General features: G+C 39.4%; 1 protein-coding gene across 1 annotated transcript; it reads right to left on the bottom strand.

The window, feature by feature from the left end:
* Positions 1-1,559: 1,559 nt before the first annotated feature.
* LOC139941147 (cholesterol 24-hydroxylase-like) lies at positions 1,560-24,276 on the bottom strand. The gene is made up of 13 exons (XM_071937601.1): positions 24,076-24,276; positions 16,358-16,435; positions 14,245-14,326; positions 12,915-13,075; positions 11,211-11,349; positions 9,541-9,654; positions 7,415-7,643; positions 6,521-6,593; positions 6,021-6,105; positions 5,127-5,237; positions 4,334-4,419; positions 2,631-2,697; positions 1,560-1,812 (listed from the first exon to the last, which is right to left on the bottom strand). The coding sequence occupies exons 1-13, from the start codon at positions 24,213-24,215 to the stop codon at positions 1,642-1,644; spliced, it is 1,536 nt and encodes a 511-aa protein (XP_071793702.1). The 5' UTR covers positions 24,216-24,276; the 3' UTR covers positions 1,560-1,641.
* Positions 24,277-25,755: the final 1,479 nt, after the last annotated feature.

A 25,755-nucleotide genomic window follows, 5' to 3' on the forward strand; every position in this document is an offset into this window, starting at 1 on the left:
TATAGACCTTTATTGATTTAACTCCATTCCAAGTCATTTTAACCAAAACGAGGCTAGACGAAATAATCGTCTGGTGCCCTGTTTGCGCAATGAATGTTAGCATTCATAACTGTTATGGAAACGGGGAACATAACCAAGATGGTGACAGCGTGACAAAGGTCTGCTGTAAGAGGGGAAAAGTTAATCCTTTGTGTGCTACCCATATACACCGATGTGGTTTTCAAAAGACTTTATACAAAAAAATGACAATTTGCACACATTATTCGCTATCTACTGTAAGACTGTATTAAGCCAGAACCACCCCATCACAATATTTAAAAACTATAAATTATTTTTAAAACAGAGAAATAAACCTCTGGACGAAGTTGTATATGTATTAATGATTACCATAACAATAACATAATTATATAGGCCTACTGTCACCTAGAAATTAGTTTAAACAAAATTAGTTAATTTTTTTTATTGAATCTCATTTTCCATAAATTTCTTTATCAAGATACTCAGACTCGTACTTTTCAGATCCAAGTACCTGGTACCCGGCTGTTGAACTCTGCACTCGGATTACAGAATACTTGGTACCTGTGACTGGTATCCTGCTTATTTTTGCTTAGAAAAATATGTGTTAAGCATAATACTCTACTTATGCAGCTCTATAAATTGAGTCCTGCTTATAGTGGTAAGGGCAGCCTTGGACATGGTTCCCTGGTAAAAGTCCTAGGCCCAATTAGCTTAGCACAAAACTTCAAGCACTATAGTATTTTCTCCTTGAGCAGCTCTATGGAATTGGGCCAAAGTCTAGTATTTCATGACTCTGCTTACCACCCTGTAAACTGGTTAAAGCCCTGGCGGTAAGTTGGGTCCTACTTGAAATTTAAACATCAGTTGTAAATACCAAAAACAGCCTCTTACGATGATAGAACATTTTTAAACATCTCTTTCAAATTTGTATAAAAATTATCTTACTATTTCAATGAAAATATTTGAATGAAGTACTGAAAAGTGGTTTCCCTTCTTAAAGAAAAATATAGTTATAAAAGATTACGTCAACTTATAATTTTTGACACCAGACATAAAAGATATAAACTATGTGGAGTTATTGTTTTGTTTAAATTCTTGTTTAAGTTCTTAAATTCTTGTGCGTTGTATCATTGAGGAAGAAAATCATGTGTTATTTTTTGTATCTGCCTGTTGTTTCTTTATGATTTTTTTTAGTGGTGCTTTTTCAAATTTCTGCGAGCAATGCAGTTTCTTCTTTTATGAGATTAATAAAGTTTACTTATATATGTTGTCCTATGTTTAGCCAAAGTATGTGTTGCAGTATAATATGAAAATAAGGGGCACTGTCGCCACGATCATTGGAGGTTGCGGATGTAGATGGTATGAAATGTAGCCCCAGTTACTGTGACATGCTCCGGCTGACCTTTATGGCCACGACCACAGTGCAGTATTGCAGTTTAAATACTACATATAAGGTTGATATTTAAAAAAAGATAAACACTACAACAAATTCTTGTTTAAAATGGAAATACTTCAAACAGTTTTTGGGAAGCTAACTCACACCAGAAAAACCAAAAAAGTTGTTCAAGAAAAAGAAAAAACATCTGTTCAGTATATATAATTTAAATATATATTTTTAAATGTTTACTCAACTTCTTCCATTATGTCAGACTTAGGTACGGCCGGTTTGACGTATACTCGACACGAATCCTTTGGCTTGCAGGTAACGCTCCTTACATAGTCGAAACTCTGACCTGGCACGAGGTCAAAGTTGAAATTCTTCACTAACTTGGCCATGACAACCTGAGCCTCAATCTGGAAACAATAAAGTCAATGGTAATGACAGGAAACACAATACAGTGTATGTCACAAGAGGGCAGCATTTGTTTGTATTGTTTTCCTTGTCCATTACTTCATCCAGCAGAGCTGGCACTTCCTAAAGTGAATCTGTATAGTAGGAGTGGGCTAAGTTATGTTAAACATTCAACAAGTGACGGGCGTCTGTGCGGCACCCACCATAATGTAGCCCGAGCCCTTAATGTAGCCCGGACATGTTTGGGGCTACGTTTAGGTCCGGGCTACATTTAGGGCTCGGGCTACATTATGGTGCCGCACAGGCGTCATTCTCCAATCCGGGTGCAGTGGGAGTTTGTTTTATACTTGTTCAAGAGAATTTGCTGATCAATAATTCTAGAGAAACCGAGTGTGGTGAGACGAAGAAAAGATCGAAGATGGTTGATAGACGGAGAGAGCGACCCAATGGAAGCGGGTTGAGAGGGGGAGCTCTAATCAAGGAAAGTCGACCTAAGTGGTCTGAGTTTGAGCAAGTTTGGGACAATTTCTCACAGTTATAGGGCCATATAGCTATATACAAATAGACTATAACAATAGTCTATAGTCTAATACGATACTGACATACGATACTGACGTGCAGAATTAACTGGTTTCTTGTAAGGACTAAGGCTCGGTCACACAGGCCTCGATAACGAGAACGACAACGAAAATGTAAGCAATGCATGCCCTCGATTGGTTGAGTTCTGCGTCGAGCGTTTCAACCAATAGAATGCGTTCCCTTTGCGTCGTGATCGTTATCATTTTCGCTATCGCTGCAATGTGATTTGGCCTTTACTCACCATAGCAAACTGATTCCCGATACACTTCCTTGGACCCAGTGAGAACGGGATGAACATGTAGTTGTTGCTAATGACATAAACAACATAAAGCATTGCATTACCAGAAAGTAATATAAATTTTAAATATCCTTTTCTTTGATAATTTCTATTTGATGTAATTTTTTTAAGACGACGTTGACATGTGCAATTCAGTTTTTAACTGCGAGACCTGTTTCAATAAACCTTTTTTTGAATTAAATTGAATTGTATTGAATTAAAGGTATATTTGTATTATTTTCTACATGACCAATTTGCCAGTTTTCAAACCCATAAAACTCACAAGAAAGTTTCAGTCATATATTGTAGAGCACCAAAGGCACGACCTAAGCCCAATTTCATGGCGATCTGCTTACCGCCGAATTCTGCGCTTACGATCGCGACTCCCCGCTTACGTGCAAGCGCCGAATTTCTGCGCTAGCCTTGTAAGCGTAGAATGCCTAGTAACGTGAAGTACGCACGCGCAGAAGCACAAATTCGCCGCTAACCCGTGAAATACGCTTGCCGTAAGCACAGAATTCCCTGCTCCCGTAAGCGCCGATTCTGTGCTTACGGTAAGCAGAGCCATGACATTGGGCCCTGGGGAACCTAAACTGTGCACTGGACACCTTTTCAGCAAGCATCTCTTTTGATGCAACAATTATAGATCAGTGCGGGGCCCAATTTCATGGCTCTGCTTACCGTAAGCACAGAATCGGCGCTTACGGAAGCAGGGAATTCTGTGCTTACGGCAAGCGTATTTCACGGGTTAGCGGTGAATTTGGGCTTCTGCGCGTGCGTACTCCACGTTACTAGGCACGGTTACAAGGCTAGCGCAGAAATTCGGCGCTTGCACGTAAGCGGGGAATCGCGATCGTAAGCGCAGAATTCGGCGGTAAGCAGAGCCATGAAATTGGGCCCAGACAATGACCGTTATATAACAAGAAGTATGCTTGTTGAAATGGCGCCGATGTGTATTTCTCTTTCCAATAATAACTAAAGCTTCACATCTTGTGCACGTTGGCACGCTGTAATCTTTGGTATCAATTAAGTTGGCACCTATACATGTTACATGTTGGTGGAAATACCATAAGACCTTAGGGCTTGTAGCTCAAACTTTTACTAGACCGAAAACTATTTTTGCAATACCAGAATCAAAATGAAAAAAACAACAAGTTTTACACATAAAACAGTTTAACTCAAAGGCCTAAAACAAGATTATTTGAGTAAACACTTGTTTTAGTTGTTTGGCTCTATATTGCAAACTCTTTGAAAGCGTGAAAACCAAAGTTTGTGAAATTCACCCCCAGGTTATTAAACAAAATTTTAGAAAAGAGCATAACATAATGCTTTAATGCTGCTTAAACGCCATGTTGATATAACATTTGTTTCAAAAATTATGATAGCAGAAAACCAAGCGATGCGAGAGAATACAACTGAGAAAATAAGAGTTTGAAGTCGAGTTGATTTAACTGAAAATACTTCGGCACATTTTCTTGCAATGCTAATTTTGACCCCTTTTTAGTGTTATTCATCAGGAGGAAGTTGACAATATGAAATAAGATATATTTTGGCATTCTATATTTAAAAGAAAGTGTTTCTTCATCCTGATATTTCCGAGAAACGACTGATTTAGCTTGATCGCATTTACAGGGATATTTCTATAAAAAATTAAAGGCATGTCTTACTTGTCTCCACCCAAGAATCGGCTTGGCATAAATTCTTCTGGGTTTTCGAAATACTCCTTCTGTCTCGCCAGGTTCATAATGCAAACCTGGAGGAGTAAATGATAATACGTGATAAGATAGTCTTTCATTTATGTCATTCAGTTTTAAAAACTTTTAAGGTGAGTAATGAGTGAATCAAGAAAAAGGAAAAAGGAAAAAGACAAAGGAAACTCATTTGTTGCCAAATTTAAGCGCATTATGTCGAGCCCTGGCTCGATTTCCTCGCAGGCGGCAACTGTGCCACGCTCAGCGGTAAATGTGTAGCCATGCACCGTGGCGATAACATTCCCGCTATAGACCTTTCTTTTGCAACGTCACAGCCCGAGTTTTTGCCAACCCAGATTGGAAAACTATGGAAAGCCGTAAGTGCAAATTAAGAAAAGATCGCTATTTTTTGTAACAATGTAACAAAATTTGTTGATTTTGTTAAAAACAAAACAAATAATTATGAGAGGTATTTTACTTAATTGAAAGTTTGCAGAAAATGCTGAATTTGGTTAAAACATCTGTTTTTAAGATTTAGTGTTTTACTAACATTCAGCCGACCATGCCAACCAAGGCGGTTTGTTTATCAACAAAAGAAAGGTCTATACTACACTCAGTGACATTGACTCACAAAATGACGCAACAAAAAAGTATGACGTCAGGTAAATGGGGTCATGCCCAGTATAGGCATTTGCGATGAATTCAACGAAAGTAAAATGTGGGAGGGATGGATTAGAAAAATCAAAAAGTGAACAATTAAATAACTCACCGAGATGTTTGTGTTAGCAGGGATTTTAATGCCGTTCCAGACCACGTCTTTCGGTGTCACCCTCCCCACAGATGGCACAGGGGAATGGAAACGTAAAGTTTCCTTCAAAACCTTTTTTAAAACACAAATGAATTAAAAGGCAGTTAAAATGCTGCATACTTCAACTTTAATTTTCCGTAAATGAAACCAATAAATCACTTCATCAATTAAGTATATTGCAATGAGCCCTTTAGAGGTCATTGCTCTTACGACACCTCACGGACAAATTTTAAGGGAATACGTACTTGATAAATAAGATTTGTGGTAACATCATGTGTGTATCTACTTGCTAGGTAGATTATGTTTTTTTTGCGCAGAGTAGACTGTTTTCGGAAATCAGGAGACTTCCCAGTTCTGAAAAGAACTCTCCTGCTTGTAGGAAATCAGCCGTGACTACTTCTTATTTGCTTTAGTGGATCGAGGGTTATTAAACCCACTACAGCGAATGAGTTCTTAGTGGTCACAACTTTGACTAGCTTGCTCTAGTCATCGTCAGGATAATTTTTTTTTCGTTTTTAGATCACGTAAGAGATTGTGAATTTTTTTGACCTCCCATAACCTTTAATAGCAGCTATAATACGATGGTGGCAAATGTTTTGACTGATGGCTCAGAGGCACCCGGAAGCTAACAGCAGCGGCTGAATGGGGAACTTTTAGTTGCCAGACTTACACTAGCCTTTCTCGAGACTGTCGAATCGTGCCGCACCGGGCCGGGGCACACTACGCCAACAGCCTTGAGTCAAGGCTAGACTTACACGGTCTGTTTTGAAAGGAGCACTCACTCATTACATTGTACATGAATATTCAATTTACCCCATACAAACTCATACAAATATTTAACTGATACAAACTTACAGCGGTTGTGTATTTCAATTTGGATAAGTCTTCAAAGCTGACATATCCATCATCACCAAGCACTGCATCAACTTCAGTCTTCATCCTTATAACAAAATATTTAAACAGGGAAAAAAAAGTAGAGTTCACCACAGAACAGCAAGTGTGCAACTGGTGTGACAACCTAACATTTTAAAAGCCACTTTGCATATACCAAACTTTTATTTTGGTTTATTTACTTATTAAATATCCAACAAAAAAAATCAAAACAAATTAAAACATTAACAAAGTTAAATACCAGACTTTGCCCTGTTGTTTAATGGCATAAAAAAGTAAAAAAAAAAACACACAACAAACAAAACCCACAAAGAAAACGACCCAAACAACCTAAAACAGACAAGAACAAAAAAACCTCAAACAAATACCCAAACATAAAAAATAAAAAAAATAAAAACAAGTTAACCTGGCTTATAAAACAGCAATTCACCCCAAAAAAATTAATCACAAGATAAGTGACTTACTTATACATTATTTCTGGATGTCTCCCAAGCTCCAGCAATGTAGATGCCATAAGACACGCTGTCGTCTCTTGACCTATACAAATAAAATCGACAGAAATTTACAAAAACACTCCTGAATGTGGTTTACTTATTCATGAAAACTAAGAAATAATTGTACGGAAAGATTGCACTTGTATTGAAGAAGAGAAAACGATATTAGTAACCAACTCAATAATTTCCTATAACAATCAAATCTGTCGCATGAATGTTGACTGGCATTCGATTTAAAAATATTCAACTCAAGAACTGCACTGTTTTCTGTCTTTAGTTTCTTAAAGGGGGGGGGGTACCTTCGGTAATTTCACTAACAAAATACTGAACACAAACACTCAGTATAAGAGCTATGGAGAGCTGTTGATACTAAAAAACATTTTTAGGGTCGTCACCCTTTGAAGTAATGTAGTCTTATAGAGAGAGATGTTTTTTATGATTTGAGTCTGAGAAAGGCTTCAAGCATGAGAAAGGGTTCAGGCATTTTGTGCATAATTTATGTTAGGATACACCAAGTGAGGAAACTGGTCTTGGACAACTACCATTTGTACACCTTGGCTTTAAAGTGCAGACATGACATTAAGACTAAAACTGTGTGAGAAACAAGGCTGGACGTCCGCATATACCCAGTAAAAATATCTACTGGGCAATCTCGGTGGTCTAGTTGGTGAGACAATGCTCTAAAATTGCAAAGGTCACTGGTTCGAACCCAAACGAGTAATATGCCTGTGTCCCCCCCACAAAAGCTTCGGAAAATACCTACGTATACAGTGCTATTATACACATCAGTGTATTATGGGTAAAACCAAAATAAATATTCTTTATCCCTGATTCAAATTTCCATCTAATAAAAAAATATCTTGCCTGCCAAGAAAAATGTCACAAAATGATCGATCATCAACTCCAGATCGTTGCTGTCACTATCTGGCGCTGCAGACTGCAGAATATGACTGAGGATGTTGTTCTCCAGTTTCTCGCCTCGTTTGAGCGCTTCCATCTGGCCCATAATGCACTGTCGTCCCATCTCCCGCATTCTCTTGGCGGCAGCTCTCCCCTCCCGTCGTAATTTAATATGGTCTCTAAAAGGACTTAGCTGAAATACAAATTAAATCACAGACTATAAATAAATTGTTCTTGTTCAATACAAACATCCTCAATACAAACTTCCCCATTTCTATGAAAGCCAAGATGGTTGAGGAGACAAGGACTCTCAGAAAAGCAAAAATTAAATGTCATGTCAAGAAACTAACCACAAGCAAACTTTGTTCACTATACTAGCCTATAAGTTATCACACAACGGAGAGAAGACAACGAAGGAAGTTTCATCTTTAAAATATGCCAGTTTTAGACTACAAGGCACTTCTTGACCGGAAGTAGAGGTCACACAAGGTCACTTACACAATAAAAACAAATACCTATTTTAATGTAATCTACAAAAAGCAACCCAATGTCTCTTGTCGTTGGTTCAATGCTGATTTTCAAGGATTTAGAATTATTAACGTTTAGAAACCTTGTAATTTGACAGCTGATGACGTCATAATGACTTAAGTATCTCATAATGACCTATACGGGAGGGTGCTTTAGTAATTATTGATTGATTGATTTATTTATAAATGTATTAAATATCTTTATACAGGATACACAAATCAGCACCAGAGCTGTATTACGTTATGGTCCCGTGTCAGTATAAAAAAAGCAAAATACAAACAGACAGAGTAAAAAGATTTTACATTAAAAAAAAAACCCAGATGAACAACATGAGGATTAAAATATACTTACAAATTGATTTGTTTATACATATTGTTATAACCACCAATAGACGATGCATTTTGGGCCTCAGTAAGTAACTTATTCCATATTCCATATAGCAGCGCCGGAATAATTGAAAGGTTGCTTAAAACATTCCATGTTAGGCTTATAGGGAGAACAACTTTTAAGTTGTTTTAAGTTGTTCTCCCTAAAAAAGTTGCCTTGGATCGGTCGAGTTTGTCTTTGAAAAGCGTTCTGTAACTGTTTCTAAAACAGAATGCATATGGATAGAAGTTGTTGCAGAAGTAAAGTACAATGTCGACTTACACGGTCGGCCATTTATGGGAGTCAAATTTTTGACCAACTCGCCCAACTTTTTATAGAACAACTTCAATCTTCAATGGTGGAATCCTTAGTCAGCTACCTATAGCTATACTGGGATGGTGCAGAAGTGACGTCATAGTCAAAGTGCATAAGAAATAAGGTGAAGTTAAGGTTTTGACAAGACAAAAAGACTGATAACAAAAGACGATAACTTAGGGTGCGTAAAAACTGACGGATGATTTAGAGGAGATGTGAGCCCACTGGTAGCCTCATCCCTCTAATAGCTGGTAGGGCAGTTTCCTTGAACTCGTTCGATCCAAGGCATGGCAACGTGTTCCTTTAAGAGAATCAGCATTTCTAGTATTGAACCCATGTCTATCAAAGTACATCTCAATATTATTACAAAGTCTAATTTGCAGACAATGGACGCTGAGAAGAAGAAGGAAAAAGAAGCAGGCCTATACATCAAATATAAATTTACGTACAAAGAACAAGAGGCGTTCGACTCGACGCTTTGCTATGAACACGATAAACACTTTCCGACCTACCGACCTTATATTAAAATGGCATATAACCGGAAACATTTTTATTTTGCCTAATAGGCAGCAAGTCTTGCTTAAAGGCACTGGACACAATCGGTAATTGCTCGGAATAACTGTTAGCATAAAAATGTACTTGTTAATGAGAAATGGAGAGCTGTTGATAGTGCAAAACATTGTCAGAAACGGCTCCCTCTGAATTAACGTAGTTTAGAAAAGAGAAGTAATTTCTCACCCTAATATGACAAGTTTTCAGGCCTAAAACCTATTTAGGCACAATATTGGGTCATTGACATTTACCAAAATGTGCTTTTAACGGATATTAAACGTGACATAAAATAAAAACAACAACCCAGCTATATCAAGAGGTAAACTTACCCAAACTAGTGGATTTCGGAGTAGTAATACACCACCATTCACCAGAAATTGAATATCTGTGCAGAATGTAGATTTTTCATCAGAAAATACATTCATATCCTTTCCGAAAGCAACCTACAGAAGAATAACACAGGAAAATATAAACATAGTTTAAAATAGACAGAAATCTTATGTGTAATTTCAACTGTTGGTTGGGATGTGGTGGGAATTTAGGGTTCATTTTGTGCTCACATACTTTACTGGTAGTTTGTATATGGTAAAACAATAAAATAATCATCTGACTTTTGAATGAACAAACAAATTGATTTCCTTAATAAATCAAATATAAATATATATAAACAATCAGATAATGCTTGTCTTCAATCAGTAAAAATCTTTATAATGATTTATTTGAAGGAACACAGTTGTTATAAATGGTACTGAATAAATGTACGAACGAATGTGTTTGTATTGAACATGAACAAGAACATGTTTTTAACACAGATACCACAAAACGTTTGAAATCTAAAGAGAGACTTCAAGGTCAAATTCAGTTTTGAGTCCTCATGAAAGTTTAGGAAAAAGTCTTTAAAGTCACCTGGAAGTGGTATTTTTTCAAAGTAAAGCTTTTGTCATTAAGATATGTGTTTTGATGAGTGGAATGTGAATAAACAGTTAACCAAGGTTCTTAAAAATTAGTTATCATTTTATTTACAAATTTAAGAGTAGGCCCCGACCCGAGAGGGCGCTGTTCGTGACGTCAATCGAGGCGCGAGAACATGTGTCGTTTGGCCCCGTACACTACTTCTGGGTACCTGATCGGTATGGTGCATACAAACGACGGTCACGAGTAGACTGCACGCGCTACGACTGCTGTGCGGACGGTCCACTCGGATTGCCCTGCACGGTGAATCGCAAGCTAAAAATATGCCCTCAAAGTTCTAACTTACCCGAATTTTTCACGTTTGGCATATGCTCCTATATGTTTGTCACGTCTTTCAGGTACCTTCTATGATTTCCCACTAGCTGGAAAAGTTGTTGGGATGGCGTCAGGTTTTAGAATAAGTTTGTCAAATGTTTGGTGTATTCCGGATTCTAAGCACGACGGCTCGAATTGTTCGCTGCACAGCGCTGAAAAAGACGTCGGACCGGACCACTTTTGCTCTTGTGGGTCTGCACAACCGCCTATAGTTGGGATCTAGGAAACACATGCAACCTGACCCCATCTTAGTTGTTTTGCTGCACTCCAGCAGCAATACACCTGGTCGGCATTGCCGGAAAAATGCAATAAAAAACTTTTTCGAAACGTACAAACTCACGACTTGGACCGTACATGCACGTGTGTTCACTCTACGCGTTGCAGGCAAAGTCTGCCTCGATTGACGTCACAAAAGGGGTAGGCGGAGTCAGCCCCCAAACAACTTTATCTATTTTTTAACATAAAAATCGTGACAAACACTTACTAAAAAATGGTTGTATTGTTCATAGGCATATACTCTTATGTATATGTTTCCAGGTGACTTTAACAATTTGCCAAATAAAAATAATTAAGAGGTCTGCAAAACTACCAGCGCCATGCAGTGACAGTTGAGTTCCCCCTGCACTGATGATGCAGTGGTAAAAAATGTGTGGATTGTCCGACATCGACGCCATTAGTGCGGAGTGCTTTTCAACATAACATATAAATGTACCTTACTGATGCTGTCTAGTGAAACCATGTTAAACATATCCATCATGTTCACTTCTGTTTTCCCATCAGCTTTCTTGTACAAACACTCAACTAGAGCGTCACTGCTGGAGTTGAACTGGACAATACAGGTCTTCAGGTAGCTATAGAAATAATGTGAGAATTTTACTGCATTAGTTTAGTATAGTGTTATACAACACACATTCTACCGATAGCGAGGATGCCCCAAGGTGATTCTGGATTGATGACAAAACGGACTGGATTTGGAAAAAGACAAGACTCGAGAAGAGTGGAGCCAAATCGTCATTCAGGTTCCTCCAATGGCCCAATTGCATAGAGCTGCTAAGCAAAACGTTTGCTAAGCAAGACATTTCTTTCTCGATAAAAAAAAAGGATTACCAACCAAATTTCCACGTGATTTTCAGGATAATGCAACACATAGAAATTTGGTTGGAATCCTGAATTATCTAAGAAGAATGTTTGTGCTTAGCAGCTCTATGAACTTGGGCCACACGGGTACAAGGCTTTAAATAGGACACGATGATCATGTCAAGGTACCCAATGCACTTGAACAAATAGAAGTATTTTAAGAAAGGTTTTAACAACATTATTATTATATAACCAATTTAAGAATTTACAAGGTGCTGCAGTGCATAAGGGAGCCACTGCTAGAAACACCGGGCAAACACGACACATGGCGGACCTACAAGTGTCATGACCAGCACTCGATTTCACAAAGAGCTATGATTGATCTTAACTGAAAATCCTCTATTGAAACTGATTCAATTCAATTCCAGACATTTCAATAATGCATTGTCTATAACATGGAAGGTTTATAAGAACAGTGCGATGTCACAACGCAGATACCCATGTCGACCCCGCGGTGCTCACCTCGCTGAGCCCCTGACAAGAGCTAAGCGAACGATCACCCACCTCGTGGTGACGTCATGCACCTGGGGCCAGCCCCCCCCCTCTCAAGTGACCCGCTCCACAAGCAGGGCCATCGGGGCTGAGCCGGGTGAGCCCCTGGAATGATGTCAAAGCTATTCGAACGTATCGGTGGCAGACCGGTGTCAACCAAGGGAAGTTAATCGAACGCACCATTAACCACTAGTAGGCTACAACACGTCAAGTTAGTGCTATCATGTAATGCACCTGTCAATGGTAACATGTTTCCTGGGGGCGTTACACGGGGCCCGGCGGTCGGGGCAGGGACTTAATTGTTTTCCAAGAAGAAGTCAGTGTCCCCGCGGCGTTGCACTCACTACCAGCAGGGACCACCCGGGGCTTCCAAATTTGAATTTGGGGCCGATGGGTAAGTCCCAGTCGAGTCATGTGTACAAAATCACAGGCATAACTCAATGGGATTCGAACTAACGACCCTTGCAATTCTAGAAAAAATGTCTTACCAAGTAGACCATCGAGATCGACCGATAGCTATAGGCATTCCGAATCCACAGCAGAGGGTACTACAACCCGTGAAAGCACTGGCAGTATACAGTGCTAACACACATCTGTGTAAGGGTAAAACTAGTACATTTTTTCCCGATGCTAAGTTAATATTCCATTATATGCTGCACAATGTACGATTATCAGTGTTTGATATTCAACATGAAATTTTCAAGGTTTGTTAAAGAATTTCTGAGTTTACAAAATATGTAGAAGTTATTTCTTTGTGTATTGTTGTTATTTCAGAGATCAGACTTACTTTCGATGGAAGGTTGGGCTGAACATGGCGGACTGTGGTTTCCAGGTTTCATGATCCAACTCGGTCAAGAGACCTCGGCCCATTAAACGCTGGCCAAAATAGCATTTCATGTTTTCTAAGCCCACCCCGAACTTCGGATAGTTGTCCAACACTAACATTTCCTGAAATCCAATTGAAACTAAGAACGGTCACATTGGTGAAAGATAAGATGAATTACTGTAGCATGTTATAGCTTCAACTTCATATGTCTTTTTATACACAAACGAAATGGCCATCCCTTCGATTTTCAACAAACACACCATCCAAAGTGTGAAAAAGAAATTGTTTAGTGACTAAAGGCAGTGGGCATTATTGGTAATTACTCAAAATAATTATTAGCATAAAACCCCACTTGGTAACAAGTAATGGGGAGTGGTTGATAGTATAAAACATTGTGAGAAACGGCTCCCTCTGAAGTAACGTAGTTTGCGAGAAAGAAGTATTTTTCAATGAATTTGATTTCGAGACGTCAGAATGGATTTTGAGGTTTCGAAATCAAGCATGACAGCACACAACTTCGGGTGACAAGGGTGTTTTTTCTTGTATATGTAGTTATCTCGCAACTTCGACGACCAATCGAGCTCAAATTTTCACAGGTTTGTAATTTTTTGCATACACCAAGTAAGAAGACTGACCTTTGACAATTAGCAATAGTGTCCAGTGCTTTAATCAAAATTGCTTAATTGTTATAATTTTCAAGAAACACACCATCCAAAGTGTGAAAATTGTCATATTTTGTTTAAAATAAAAATAAAATAATGTTTTGTCAAGAATTGTGTGCTCATTCATAATCACCGTTAAACGAAAGTGATTGATTGATCATCAAAGCTAATTTTGCGACTTTGAATGTCTTGGCAATTTTCATGCTCGCTGATACCTTACACCTTAAGGACACTTGGTAATTGTCAAAGGACCAGTCTTCTCACTTGGTGTATCTCAACATTATGCACAAAATAACAAAATGTTCTTCTTTTTTGAGAGCAATAAAGTTTCTTAAAAAAAGTCTTAGTTCTAAGAAGGAAAATTAGCAAATGTAATCTCCCTGTTATCTCCCATTTGTTAATTATATATATTGTAAAAAAAAACCAAAACAAAACAAAAACAACAACATTTTTTCATATTAGTAAAAACAAAAACAACAGCTCCAAAAACACATGACAGGCAACATGTTAGATTGTCCCTTTTTTATGGTAGCCCTGACCATGAGTGGACTTTAATTGTGACACTAGGGGGCTAAATTTTAGCTTATAATCACACACAATAACACTCCGTCTTCTTGCTAAAAGCTTACCCTTACAACTTCAGGAATGTAGACATGAACAAAGGTCCGGTAGTAGAGATAGAATATAAAAACCTGCCCGAATTCCCTATTCCTGCAAAGGGAAAGATCCAAAAATAATATTAATAATAATAATTAAAAACTAAAAATACATTAGATAGCAGGTTTGTGTGGTTAAAAACATAATCAAATGTAGGCCCCCTTTTCATTGGTTTTCTCAATGAAAACATGTCTAAATTAACTACAGGTTGGTATTCCGAAATATTCTCTGTGCCTACCCGGAGATTTATCTTTAATATTTTCAATGTCATTGTGTGGAATTTTTCTTTTTCTATGAATGCTGTTCCTTATTCAGTAGATGAGGACAGCTCCTCCTCTCATCCACCCCATACGTCAGGTCACTTGAGCTAGCAAATGTAAATAGAAAACATAACTATCACAATCAGAAATACTGATCATGCTAAAATAAAAAATATTATCAATAAGAAATTAGAATAAGCTGCTGCAATTTGCAAACTAATCAAAATGACCTCTGGAGTAAATGCAAAAAAACAAAAGTGGCCTCAAATTTTTCTCCTGGCTGTTTTCTCAAAGGCCTAACGAGGTAGCTGCTAATATGCTTGTGTTTGTTTTGTAAAATCTATTTTTGCCGCAAATGCTTCGCAGAGATAGGTAGCCAATAAGAAAAAACCAAGCTATTTATGACTTGTAAGATTTGAAACTTTGCATCGTGGATATACGATAAGGAAAGGTAATCAGTATGCTCTGATCGATCAGTATGCTTTGATCGTCTTCTGGAGAAAGCTAAAGCTTTCTCCAGAAGACGATCAGAGCTAGCCTTGCTCAAGGCAGTCGCATTATTCGTTCCGAAAAGACGCCGCTGTAAACCCACCCGTATACCCTGTTCATGGTGCGTGCGATCATACCGCATGACCCACCCGTATACACACTGTCAGATCGTACGAATACTGTTCACACAAGTCATCGCACTCGTACCACTAACCGCATGCGGAGGCCGTTAGGCCGACAGCCTTGTCGGGTCTGTATCTTCCGGGTTTAATGTGTTGTATTTAAAATATTCCATTAGTGGACGATATTGGGAGGGGGGCTCTCTGATATGCTAGTATGCAGCTCATGAATATGTATATCGTTCGTCAGACCTAACAGGATGTGAGGCAAATGAGTTATTCATTTTGACGTTCAATCACGCACGCCTATCATGCTCGCTTAGCGTCCGTGGTGGTGGGTGTGATGATGTAGATATGTCTCGTCTTTCGCGGGCATTATGGTAATGAGCTGACCGTGGGAACTCTTCGCTTATTATAGTAATGAGGTCAGTGGCTTCAACACAGACCCTACAAGGCTGTCGGCCTGACGGCCTCCGCATGCTGATAGTGTACGGGGCACCGTGTCGTGCGATGTTACGCAGAGTGAATACGGGTGGGTTTTATACAACGGCGGTCTTTTTTCGGAGTGAATAATTCGACTGCCTTGAGCAAGGCTAGATCAGAGCATACTGATCGAGCATACTGATCGAAACGTCGAAACCAACGGTTCTTTTCAGAACCACGCCAACTCAGTAGAGATAGTCATTACTACATGGTGTTACCGCAAACCTTTCCATTTATTACTGGTTTCCTGCTAATAAAATGATCAGAAAAATAAATATCAAAGACTTTTCGAAAATGTTGGCCACGCCCCCACCTCCTCCCCAAAGAAAAAAAAATACTTTTAAACTTTCATATTTGATATACCTTGGTCCCAAACATCAAATTTGCCTATTCGGGCTGGTTTCACTGCTTTGGGTGTTTTAAAATAGTGAAATTTACCTAAATTTACCTAACACAGCGAATATGAAATGATTTCTTTAAAAGTTATGGATAGGTGAGTCCTCATTAAATGTATAAAAATAATCACCGTGTTTTTCAAGTATTTTTTTAAAGTATTAATTTTTTTTTTAAGTATGAAAATATACCACCTTTCACAACTCATAACCGATAATGGTAGTGCTCCGATTTCAACAACGACCACATATCGATTTGGTAGCTCTAAAAATAGAGCATGTTTATATAGACCATCAACCTCCACAATGACAGAAGTTATAAAAACAAAACTAGATACCTACCAATCAAGGAACACATCTTCATACACTCTGCCATCTATGGCAGCCTGCTTCAAATCAGCAGCATTCCCGGTGAAAAAACTGTAAAGAAAAATAACAAATTAACCTGATCACTAAATTTACAAAATGAGACTTTTCAGTCTGCTTAAGAGTCCCATGCACAGTACAGAGACTGCACTATAGTTAAATGAACTTTATAGTTTGGTAATTAGTCAAACAAATTGTTAGCAAACAAATTGACTCGGTAACGAGCAATTGAGAGCTGTTCATAATATAAACAGTGTGAGAACAGGCTCCCTCGGAAGTAATGTAGTTTTTGAGAAAGAGTTAATTTCTTTCTCAAAAAATAAAAGGCTTCTGCATCTTAAAGGAACACGTTGCCTTGGATCGGTCGAGTTGGTCTTTGAAAAGCGTTTGTTATAATATGCATATGGGTAGAAAGATGCTGTAAGAGTAGAATACAGTGATCCACACAAACATGCCTCGAAACTTCACGGTTTTCCTTTTACCTCGTCGACTAACACGGTCGGTCATTTGTGGGAGTCAGACTTTTGACTCCCATAAATGGCCGACCGTGTTAGTCGACGAGGTAAAAGGAAAACCACGCAATTTCGAGGCAAACTTGTGTGGATCATTGTATTCTACTTTTAAATTATCTTTCTAACCATATGCATTTTATAACAAACGGTAACAAACGCTTTTTTATAGACCAACTCGTCCGATCCAAGGCAACGTGTTCCTTTAAAGCACGCAAAGTAATGCATAAAGGGTGTTTTTCTGTTACTATTCTCTTGCAAATTCGATAACCAGTAATGAGCAAAAATATAACGGTTTGTTATTTTATGCGTAGGTTGGAATACACCAAGTGAGAATACTAGACAATTATCAGTAACTCGGGTTACGATTAACTCAAGATAGGATGTATCATACCGTTTCGTGAAATCGGCCGATGCTGCTAAGTAGCGTTGTGGACGGGGTGGGGGGGGGGGAGGGGGGGGGGTAGGTGGAGGGCATGGTCACAAACTATGGTGGCAAACCACCCATCTTAAAGTTAAGACGAATCTGAGGGCTTTGCGAAATTGTACACTTGTCCGTCTTTTTTTGCGTTTCTCGTTATTAATTTAGTTGGTCCCCTCCATCTTTTCCAATTTCGTTCGGGTTCCGCTAGTGGTTCTTTCCGAGTTCCGTTTTGTTCACGTTCAGTGTTTCCCATTTCGTTTATACGTCCTTCTTTCCTTTCCCGCATGATATCCCCCGCCCAATTGTTGTTGCCGTTCCCAGTCACCTGGCCCACCTTGTGCCCCTGCCCTCTCCCGTATCATACCTAACCCGCGCCTCCATGGTACCTGTGATCCCGCGCGTTGGTGTTGTTCTTTGCTTTTTATAAAGAGATTGTTCTTTGCTTGCCACTGTATCTCTTTATAAATAGCCGAATCGTGTCTGCCTGTGTGTGTGTGTGTGTACGTTATTGGATCCCCTCCCTGGATACCGCATCAAACCTCACCAAATTTACACGAACATTTACATCTATTTTTGGACAAAATCCGTTGAGAATTGACAGTACAGTACAGTACAGTGGCTGCGCCCATAGCCTATTTTATTTTTATTTATTTATTTATTTATTTTTTTTTGGGGGGGGGGGTAAAAATTATGACGTCATCCTAAAATATTAAAAGAGAGGCGTATGGGGACGGGATCATGAGAACGGAGGCTGGCTTTAGAGTTCGTGGGACGGGGAGAGGGAAGGGGCCGGTGTAGCTGCCTTAGAGCTATGGCGTACTCAGAGCTCCGGATGACGTCACCGGGGATTTTGGCACGCAGTAATTACAGTCTCAGATCTCTGACCAGGCTACCCGCAGATCACTCGATACAATAAGTCTCCTTTGTGATTTATCTGCACGAGTTGGCGTGAATTTTCATGCGTGACCTCGGTTTGAATATATAATTAGTCCAAAGGGCTTCTGAAATTCAGTCTTTTTTGGCCTTATCTGAAAAGTATTGACAGAAATAATGTATAAGTACATTGAAATGAAGACCATATCTGTTGTTTAGTATGAAAAAAATCGGTGCAACTCAAATGTTAAAAAGAGAAATTTGTACGTAAAAAATGGCTTCAAAAAGAAGAAAACAAGTGACAAAAACATGGCAAATTTTCCCGTTGAATGTCAGCAACAGTCCCCAATTAGTATATATGGATATATTATTTCATATTCTTCCCGAAAATGTTAAAAGCGAGACCGGAACGTACCTAGTCCAGTCAGGATACAGCGATTTCCACCGTTAATCCAAAACTCCCATTACGAAAATGTCAACTATTAGACAGCATGGTTTTCCTGCACGGTGATTGGCTGACGATGACATCATTGACTCATATGGCAGCATGCTGTTTTTCGTTGGTATGGTGCCCCGACCACAAAGGCAGCGTTAGTCAATAACAAAAGAGCCCGTCTATACCATGGGATGAATGAGCTGATCCTCATTCAGCTCATAGTTTCGACAGGCGCTTTTACCATAACAACGAAAAACAGCTTGCTGCCATATTCGTCGATGCTGTCGAGACCTGTTTTGTTATCGTAGAGTGCTTTTTCGAGGGGCAACCCAAAACCATTTTCTTGCTTTCAGAAGAACCTTTTTTGTAATTCCCGCTCCTCAAATACTTGATTATGTGGAACTTTCGGACAATCCATTATAACGGACAACCATTATAAACCAATGTAATGTTTTATTTAATTATTTATTATTTCTACTGAATCGGGTTGGGCAGGAAAATGACCGAGCCATACTACTTCACTTCCTCGTATCATTCATTGAGGCCAATGCACTTTTTTAATAACTTATTTAAAGATGATTTACGAGGCCACTGGATCAGCACTGTAGCCTTGACCACCACTACCCTCTTCTGGTTTTCAGACGACCCTTCTGTGTAGCACCCACTCCTTAAATACTTTATTACGTGATTACCCTTTTTTTCAAAATACTGTCGCATACGCTACACTCGTTCACCACACGTTATGGGCGCCACCATGACAGCTACGAAAGTGTGTAGAGCATAGAGTTGCGATGGTCGCGCGACGGAAATCTTGCGCGCAATCCTAAGATCGCGCGCGTCTGCCTATTCTTCAACAACAATTCAGGCGCGCACCGGGCGCGCAGTGTGTTGAGCACCGAGCGCCATTGCTGAGGTAAAAACGTGCCTAGTTTTGTGCACAAAGACATGAGGAAATCATGTCTCTTTTCACTCTTTATGGAAACTAAATGTTTTCCTCAACGACTTTCACAATTTCCTTAACAGGACATCATGATATACCATGGTAAATTGGGGGAAAAGACGCGGAAACTGTATAATTAAAAAGTCACTAAAATGAGATTTCGTCAGAATTTCAGTATTTCCCTCTGTGCTTAATTTAAAATATAAAGAATGTAGTAAATCGTCATATCATGCAGCCATGTCAGAGAAATCGCATAGATTGTCGAGGAAGACATTAAATTTCAATAAAAAGAGAAAAGGAAAACGATTTTCTCGTGTCTTTGTGAACAAAACTAGGCACAAGTACACCGCAGCAGTGGCGCACGGTGCTCAACAATGCGCGCCTGAATACGCGGGTTCTGGCACGGGGGCCGCCATTGCCTATCTTCCGTGTACATTTTCTGTGCGTTGCCGTCAGCACGTGACTTTTTGCCGTCAGCACGTGACATTTACCGCGTCAAAGGCCTTTCTCCCGTGTTCATTTTCGCGCGTCGCCTTTCGAACGTGAAATTTTTACCGCGTCCATGGCGAACAAAAACTTTTTCTACACAACTGCTGATGACGTCAGGTGAAATGGGTCAATAACTCTGTGGTGTAGAGCAAAACAGTCAGTCGACTCCGCACGGCGCTAAAATCGACTACTTTCGCTTGGGGTGCGCAGGCTCGGCATGACGTAACACTACCGTATTTGGTAATCTGGAGCTCTGAGTACGCCGGAGCTCCGAGACCGCCTCACCGGCAGGGGTAGGGGGACACGGGGGAACGGCAGCTTTTATTTAACTGTTGCTATATGGGACGGGATCAGGGATAACGGAGGCAGGCTTTAGAGCACGTGGGACGGGAATAGGAAAGGGGCAGGGGACGGGGGAACGGCACCTTTTATTTAACTGTTGCTAGGGGACGGGATCATGGAGAACAGAGTCAGACATTAGAGCACGCGGGGCTGGGAGAGGAAGGGGCAGGGGGACGGGGTAATGGCATCTATCACGCATCTCCATTTTTCAGGACACATGCATCCGTCCTCAAGCAAATTATGACAAATTGAATAAAACACGCCTTAAATTAAAGGGACACACCGGCTCACCGTTTACGCAATTTAGGGCTGTATAATCATAAATAATGTTTTTATAGATGGTTGCTGTAAACAAAAATCGTTATTGACAAAATTATTATTCACCTGGTCTTTTTTCGATCGGGGGCTCCGTTTTTGTATCCTTCTTTTCTTTTTCATAAAACATTTTTTAAGCTACTCGCACAATAACACTGTTAATATAACAAAATGCGGTATTCCTACGTTTTGACATCATCAATATTTTTTTATTGTTACCTGAAAACTCCTAGCAAAAAGAAATTAGGAGCCATGAAACAAAGCAGAGCATAATATTGGAACGTAGCGATCATAAGAAATATCGGATTCGACACGAGGTGTACCGACTGACAAACCCAAACCCCTCCCACGAGACACGGCATATGCGGTACGTGATATGCCCCGAGGCTTACGTTCCGATTGCTCCACGCCGTGGGGTTATATAACAAGTTCCGTTACACGGACTCTTTGAATGCGAATCTTACGTTAGATTTTCACCATTATTTACATTCTATAGCGATAATTTGAATACATGATCTTTTTCGCCAATTACTCGTTAATAATTTTGTAAAAAAAAAGATTTAAATTTGGTTTGGTAAGATACTTTTATACGGCTGGAAGTAAAACTAGCCCGGAAGGTCACGTGATTGTTTGTACCACTTTTTGGTTAAAACAATCACGTGACCTTCGTTTTTGTTTTAAAATGCTCGAAAGCGGCCAAATTTGATGATTTTTTTTAGGGACTGTTCTTCTTCAGTCCTGGAAGACCGTTCAATTTCCAGTTATTCATTAAATTATGAAGTCATTGGATTGGTTTTGTGCAAAAAATGACAGCTTGCATGTGTCACACATGTGCTTAACAATATCTTTAAAACGCAATTTGATGGGTGTTTCCTGAATATTGTTATTCTTTTTAAAGTGACAGTTTACAGTAAAACTAACACTTACACTGATTTCTTGATGTGATCTGATGATGTCATCGCAACTTTACTGTCGTCACGTGGTCATTGTGTACGATCACCCCCATGCACTATGATCAGATCATCAACAGTGCACATTGTTATGCGTATCGGGTATTCAGTTGTGCTAACTGCCCAGTTTACCTGTCTAACTGGACCCGCAGTGCATGAATTTGCACAACAACAAAAAAACATTGCAAAAACGCCTACAAGTGCGCGAACGGGGGATAATAAATGGGACGGGAACAAAATTAATCCGACTGACAAATAATACAAAACGGGGAAAAAACAGGACGCGAAAATAATGACCAGGACGGAACAAAATTACCGAGAGTGGGAAATAATACGGGATAGGGAAAACGAGAAAAGGGACTAATAATAATACGGGACAGGAAAAAAATAAACTGAACGGGGAAAAAAATAAACGAAACGGAGTACAAACAAGGACACGGTAATTGGTATTGTGACGTCACTCTTTGCTTAGCAATTAAAATTGATACAAAGTTAAGATCAATCTTAGTGCTTTGTGAAATCGTAGACTTGCCCGTCTTTTTTCCATTTTTTTTTATTAGTCGGTCCCATCTATGTTTTTCAGTTTTGCACGGGTCCTGCTGCAGTGGTTGTTATTATACTCCTGTCCTGTCTATCGTCCTCAAGTCCATTTTCTTTGTTTCCTTTCCAAATTATTTCCCAGCCCCGTTCATTTGTTCAAGGCATTTTATTTTGCCGTTCCTACCATGTGCCCCCTCCTTCTCCCGTCCCATCTAACCAGCACCTCAGTGCCTCCCCGTCCCCGCGATCCCATGCGTTGGCATTGTTCTATGCTTGCCACTGTTTGACATGGCCATAACTCATTTATTTTCTTCTAGTTGAGTGCAGCAGATCAATCTACTGTTTTTCCCAAATCTCGTTTATACCCGTTTAATTGTTTCCCTTCAGTGTTTGCCGGGCCCCCGTTTTATTGCTAGAGCAAATTGTGTAGTCTAATTCCTAACACAAGGAAGGAAGAATAAACACCATAGCGATGATAGTATAAAGGCCTCTTCACGATGGTCATACAAAGAACCAGCAAAATTAAACGTTAAAACAACCTGGTATATCGGTCATTCCAAGTCAGGCCATGGTCAGACCAACTCACTTTTTTACCTCATGTCTTCCGATTTTGATAACAATTGTTGTGCTTGTAGGTCCTTATGAGCAATGAATGCACACAAATTTTCAGCCCGATCCGACTTACCATGTGGTCAGGGCAGAACCCACTAAAATCCGACATTTTTAGGGTAAAATACCACCTTTTTGGTAAAAATATGTCATAACCATGTCAATTTTTACCACATGTATATGCAATTTTGGTATCAAAATGATGAGAATTGCATGCTCAAATCAATTTTCTTAGTCAAAATTTTTTTTTCTGAAATTAATGTAGGTCACTGAATTCTTTAATATGTTATTGTGACCTTTGACCCAGTTATTGCAATAATGTATCATTCCAAAAAATCAACGAAATAAAAATCATTAAAAAAAAACTATTGCGTTATATACTGCGAATATTGCATTTTATATAACATCCAAGCAGATCCTTGCCATTTGATTGGAGGATTGTCCGTCACGTGATAGCAAATAAAAGTACCATTGCACGCTGAGTCACTCACCGTGCTTTTTCGTTCCATCCGAAAAGTACCATTGCACGTAGCCCTGGCTGGCGGCCTTACACTTTCGTATTGTACTACAGTGACGTCCTGGACATCAGGGTACATTTCTGGGGCGGAAAATTTTACAGACTCACACTCCATGGCAGCATATATTTTTCTGCGGTGGGTTTTGGTCGTCATATGTTCTTCACAAATTCGTCATTTTCATGAAATAATGCAGCTCCCAACGTTAAGAAATTCAAATTTTTGTTCATACTCCTCACAGTCTGCCGTGTGTACGCAAGACGCCCAACGCACAAATATTGCGTTGCATTTGCGTGTTATAACGCTGTGCAGTCAAGATAATGGTGACCAAGAATTCATGCGTCTTGCATCATGCGTCTTGCACGCGAATGTATACGCGTACGCACGGCAACATACAACACTGTGAGAAAACGATCAAAACGGGAATTTTGTATGTTGGGAGCTGCATTATTTCACAAAAATGACGGATTCGTAAGGAATATATGAGGCGTAGGCCACTGCATGTGATCTCCGGCAATATGCTGCCGCGTGCTGTGCAGTAGTTACACTATCGTAGGACATAAGTTATGAACGCTGGCAACACGCTAAGCATTCGTTATGGAAACGTTCTGAGAAAAATTACTAACACTGAATGCATACGTCCAACTCGTTATGAATACGCTTTCAGTGAAACATATCCATCAATAGTTCAGGGTATTAATAACGGGAGTCGACGACCAGTACGATTAGGGAGGCAAATCGTGTACACTTACCTTTTCCGCTTTGGTCCAGGAACATGGCTGTACTTCACATGCACGTAATGAAGATATAAAACATATGCAACAAAAAGACTACCAAATACTACCAGGGGAAATCCCACCAGCGAAGCTAGCAAGAGGTTCAGAAAGATCATCTTATCTGCTTTCGAATACCCGTGCCAAATGACCAAATGATAGTCTTACTTGTAAACGTACTCTACGGCCTGCATGACCGCCAGTGCAGCTAATAAATAAACCATAAGATATGATAAGCTATAAAACTTCTCACACGTGATGACCAACCACCTTGGCGCTTCGGTTTGGGTCAGCCGAGAAATTATGCAATGGTAACAAAATACCAGCATCTTACTCAATAAAGTTATTAGCATAAAACCTTTCTTGGTGACGAGTAATGGGGAGAGGTTGGTGGTATAAACGTTGTGTGAAACGGCTCCCTCTGAAGTGCCATAGTTTTGGAGAATGAAGTAATTTTTGAAGAATTTGATTTCGAGACCTCAAGTTTAGAACTTGAGGTCTCGAAATCAACCATCTAAACGCACACAACTTCGTGTGACAATGGTGTTTTCTTCTTTCATTATTATCTCGCAACTTTGATGACCGATTGAGCTCAAATTTTCACAGGTTTGTTATTTTATGCATATGTTGAGATACACCAACTGTGAAGGCTAGTCTTTGACAATTACCAATAGTGTCCACTGCCTTTAAGATGCTGAATAAGCCATTGGACACTTTCGGTAAACATTGCTATGTATGGCCCACAACTTATATATAAGATAACAAACCCGTGAAAATTTAGGCTCAATCGGTCGTCGGAGTCGGGAGAAAATAACGGGAAAACCACCCCTTGTTTCCGCACGTTTCGCCGTGTCATGACACGTGTTTAAAATAAATCCGTAAATCTCAATATCGAGAATTTTTCTCAAAAAGTAAAGCATTCCATGGAATAACATTTCAAGACAAGTCTTTCACCATTACCTTCTGTAAACCCTGTATTGGTTATTTGTAAATCTTTGAACTTTTTTTTCTGTTCAGAAAGTGTATAATGGCTCTAAAATATTATTTATTTTATTCATAACGGAGAATTTAATTACTCCCCGAAGAATTCGTTTGTATATTGATATAAGAGGAAACTATATATAAGTAATTAGTAAACTTGCGGGTACAACCATGTGTAAATCTCTTAGAGTGAGTGTTGGCTCTGAAAAGAGCCAGTTGGGTTTCGGCGTTTCGAACAGTATACTCTGGGCCCAATTTCATAGAGCTGCTTAAGCAAAAAAATTACTTAAGCACGAAAATAGCTTGCTTATTTTACACATGTTACTGGCAAAAATTTCATGACATGTACATTGCTCGTGACTAATATTACGCTGTTGTTTTACTTAGCATAACAATTGAGTGGAGTCTTAGCCGGTAATCTGATTTTACAAAGCAAAGATTTGTTTGCTTAAGCAATTTTTTTTGCTTAAGCAGCTCTATGAAATTGGGCCCTGCTCGTCTTCAGAATATTACTGATATGTTAAGTCATGTGAAGATTTTGGGACCTAATTTACAAAATAAACAGAAGAGGCAAAACCCATACACGAAACTCAGAAATGGAAATCGGATCTTACAATTCAATAACATGTTTCAAGTACTATGGGGAAATAAGACCAGGGCCCAATTTCAAAGAGCTGC

This window comes from Asterias amurensis, chromosome 1 (assembly GCF_032118995.1).
Source record: "Asterias amurensis chromosome 1, ASM3211899v1".
Lineage (NCBI taxonomy): Eukaryota > Metazoa > Echinodermata > Asteroidea > Forcipulatida > Asteriidae > Asterias > Asterias amurensis.

What these genes read in the sequence shown, in the direction of transcription:
- LOC139941147 (XM_071937601.1), bottom strand. Translation starts at nt 24,215, where the DNA reads ATGATCTTTCTGAACCTCTTGCTAGCTTCGCTGGTGGGATTTCCCCTG. An exon ending in CCTGGACCAAAGCGGAAAAG is followed by an intron (nt 16,436 to 24,075) that starts GTAAGTGTACAC and finishes TTTTCTTTACAG; the next exon opens with TTTTTTCACCGGGAATGCTG. An exon ending in CACTAGACAGCATCAGTAAG is followed by an intron (nt 9,655 to 11,210) that starts GTACATTTATAT and finishes ATTCTTCTGTAG; the next exon opens with GTTGCTTTCGGAAAGGATAT.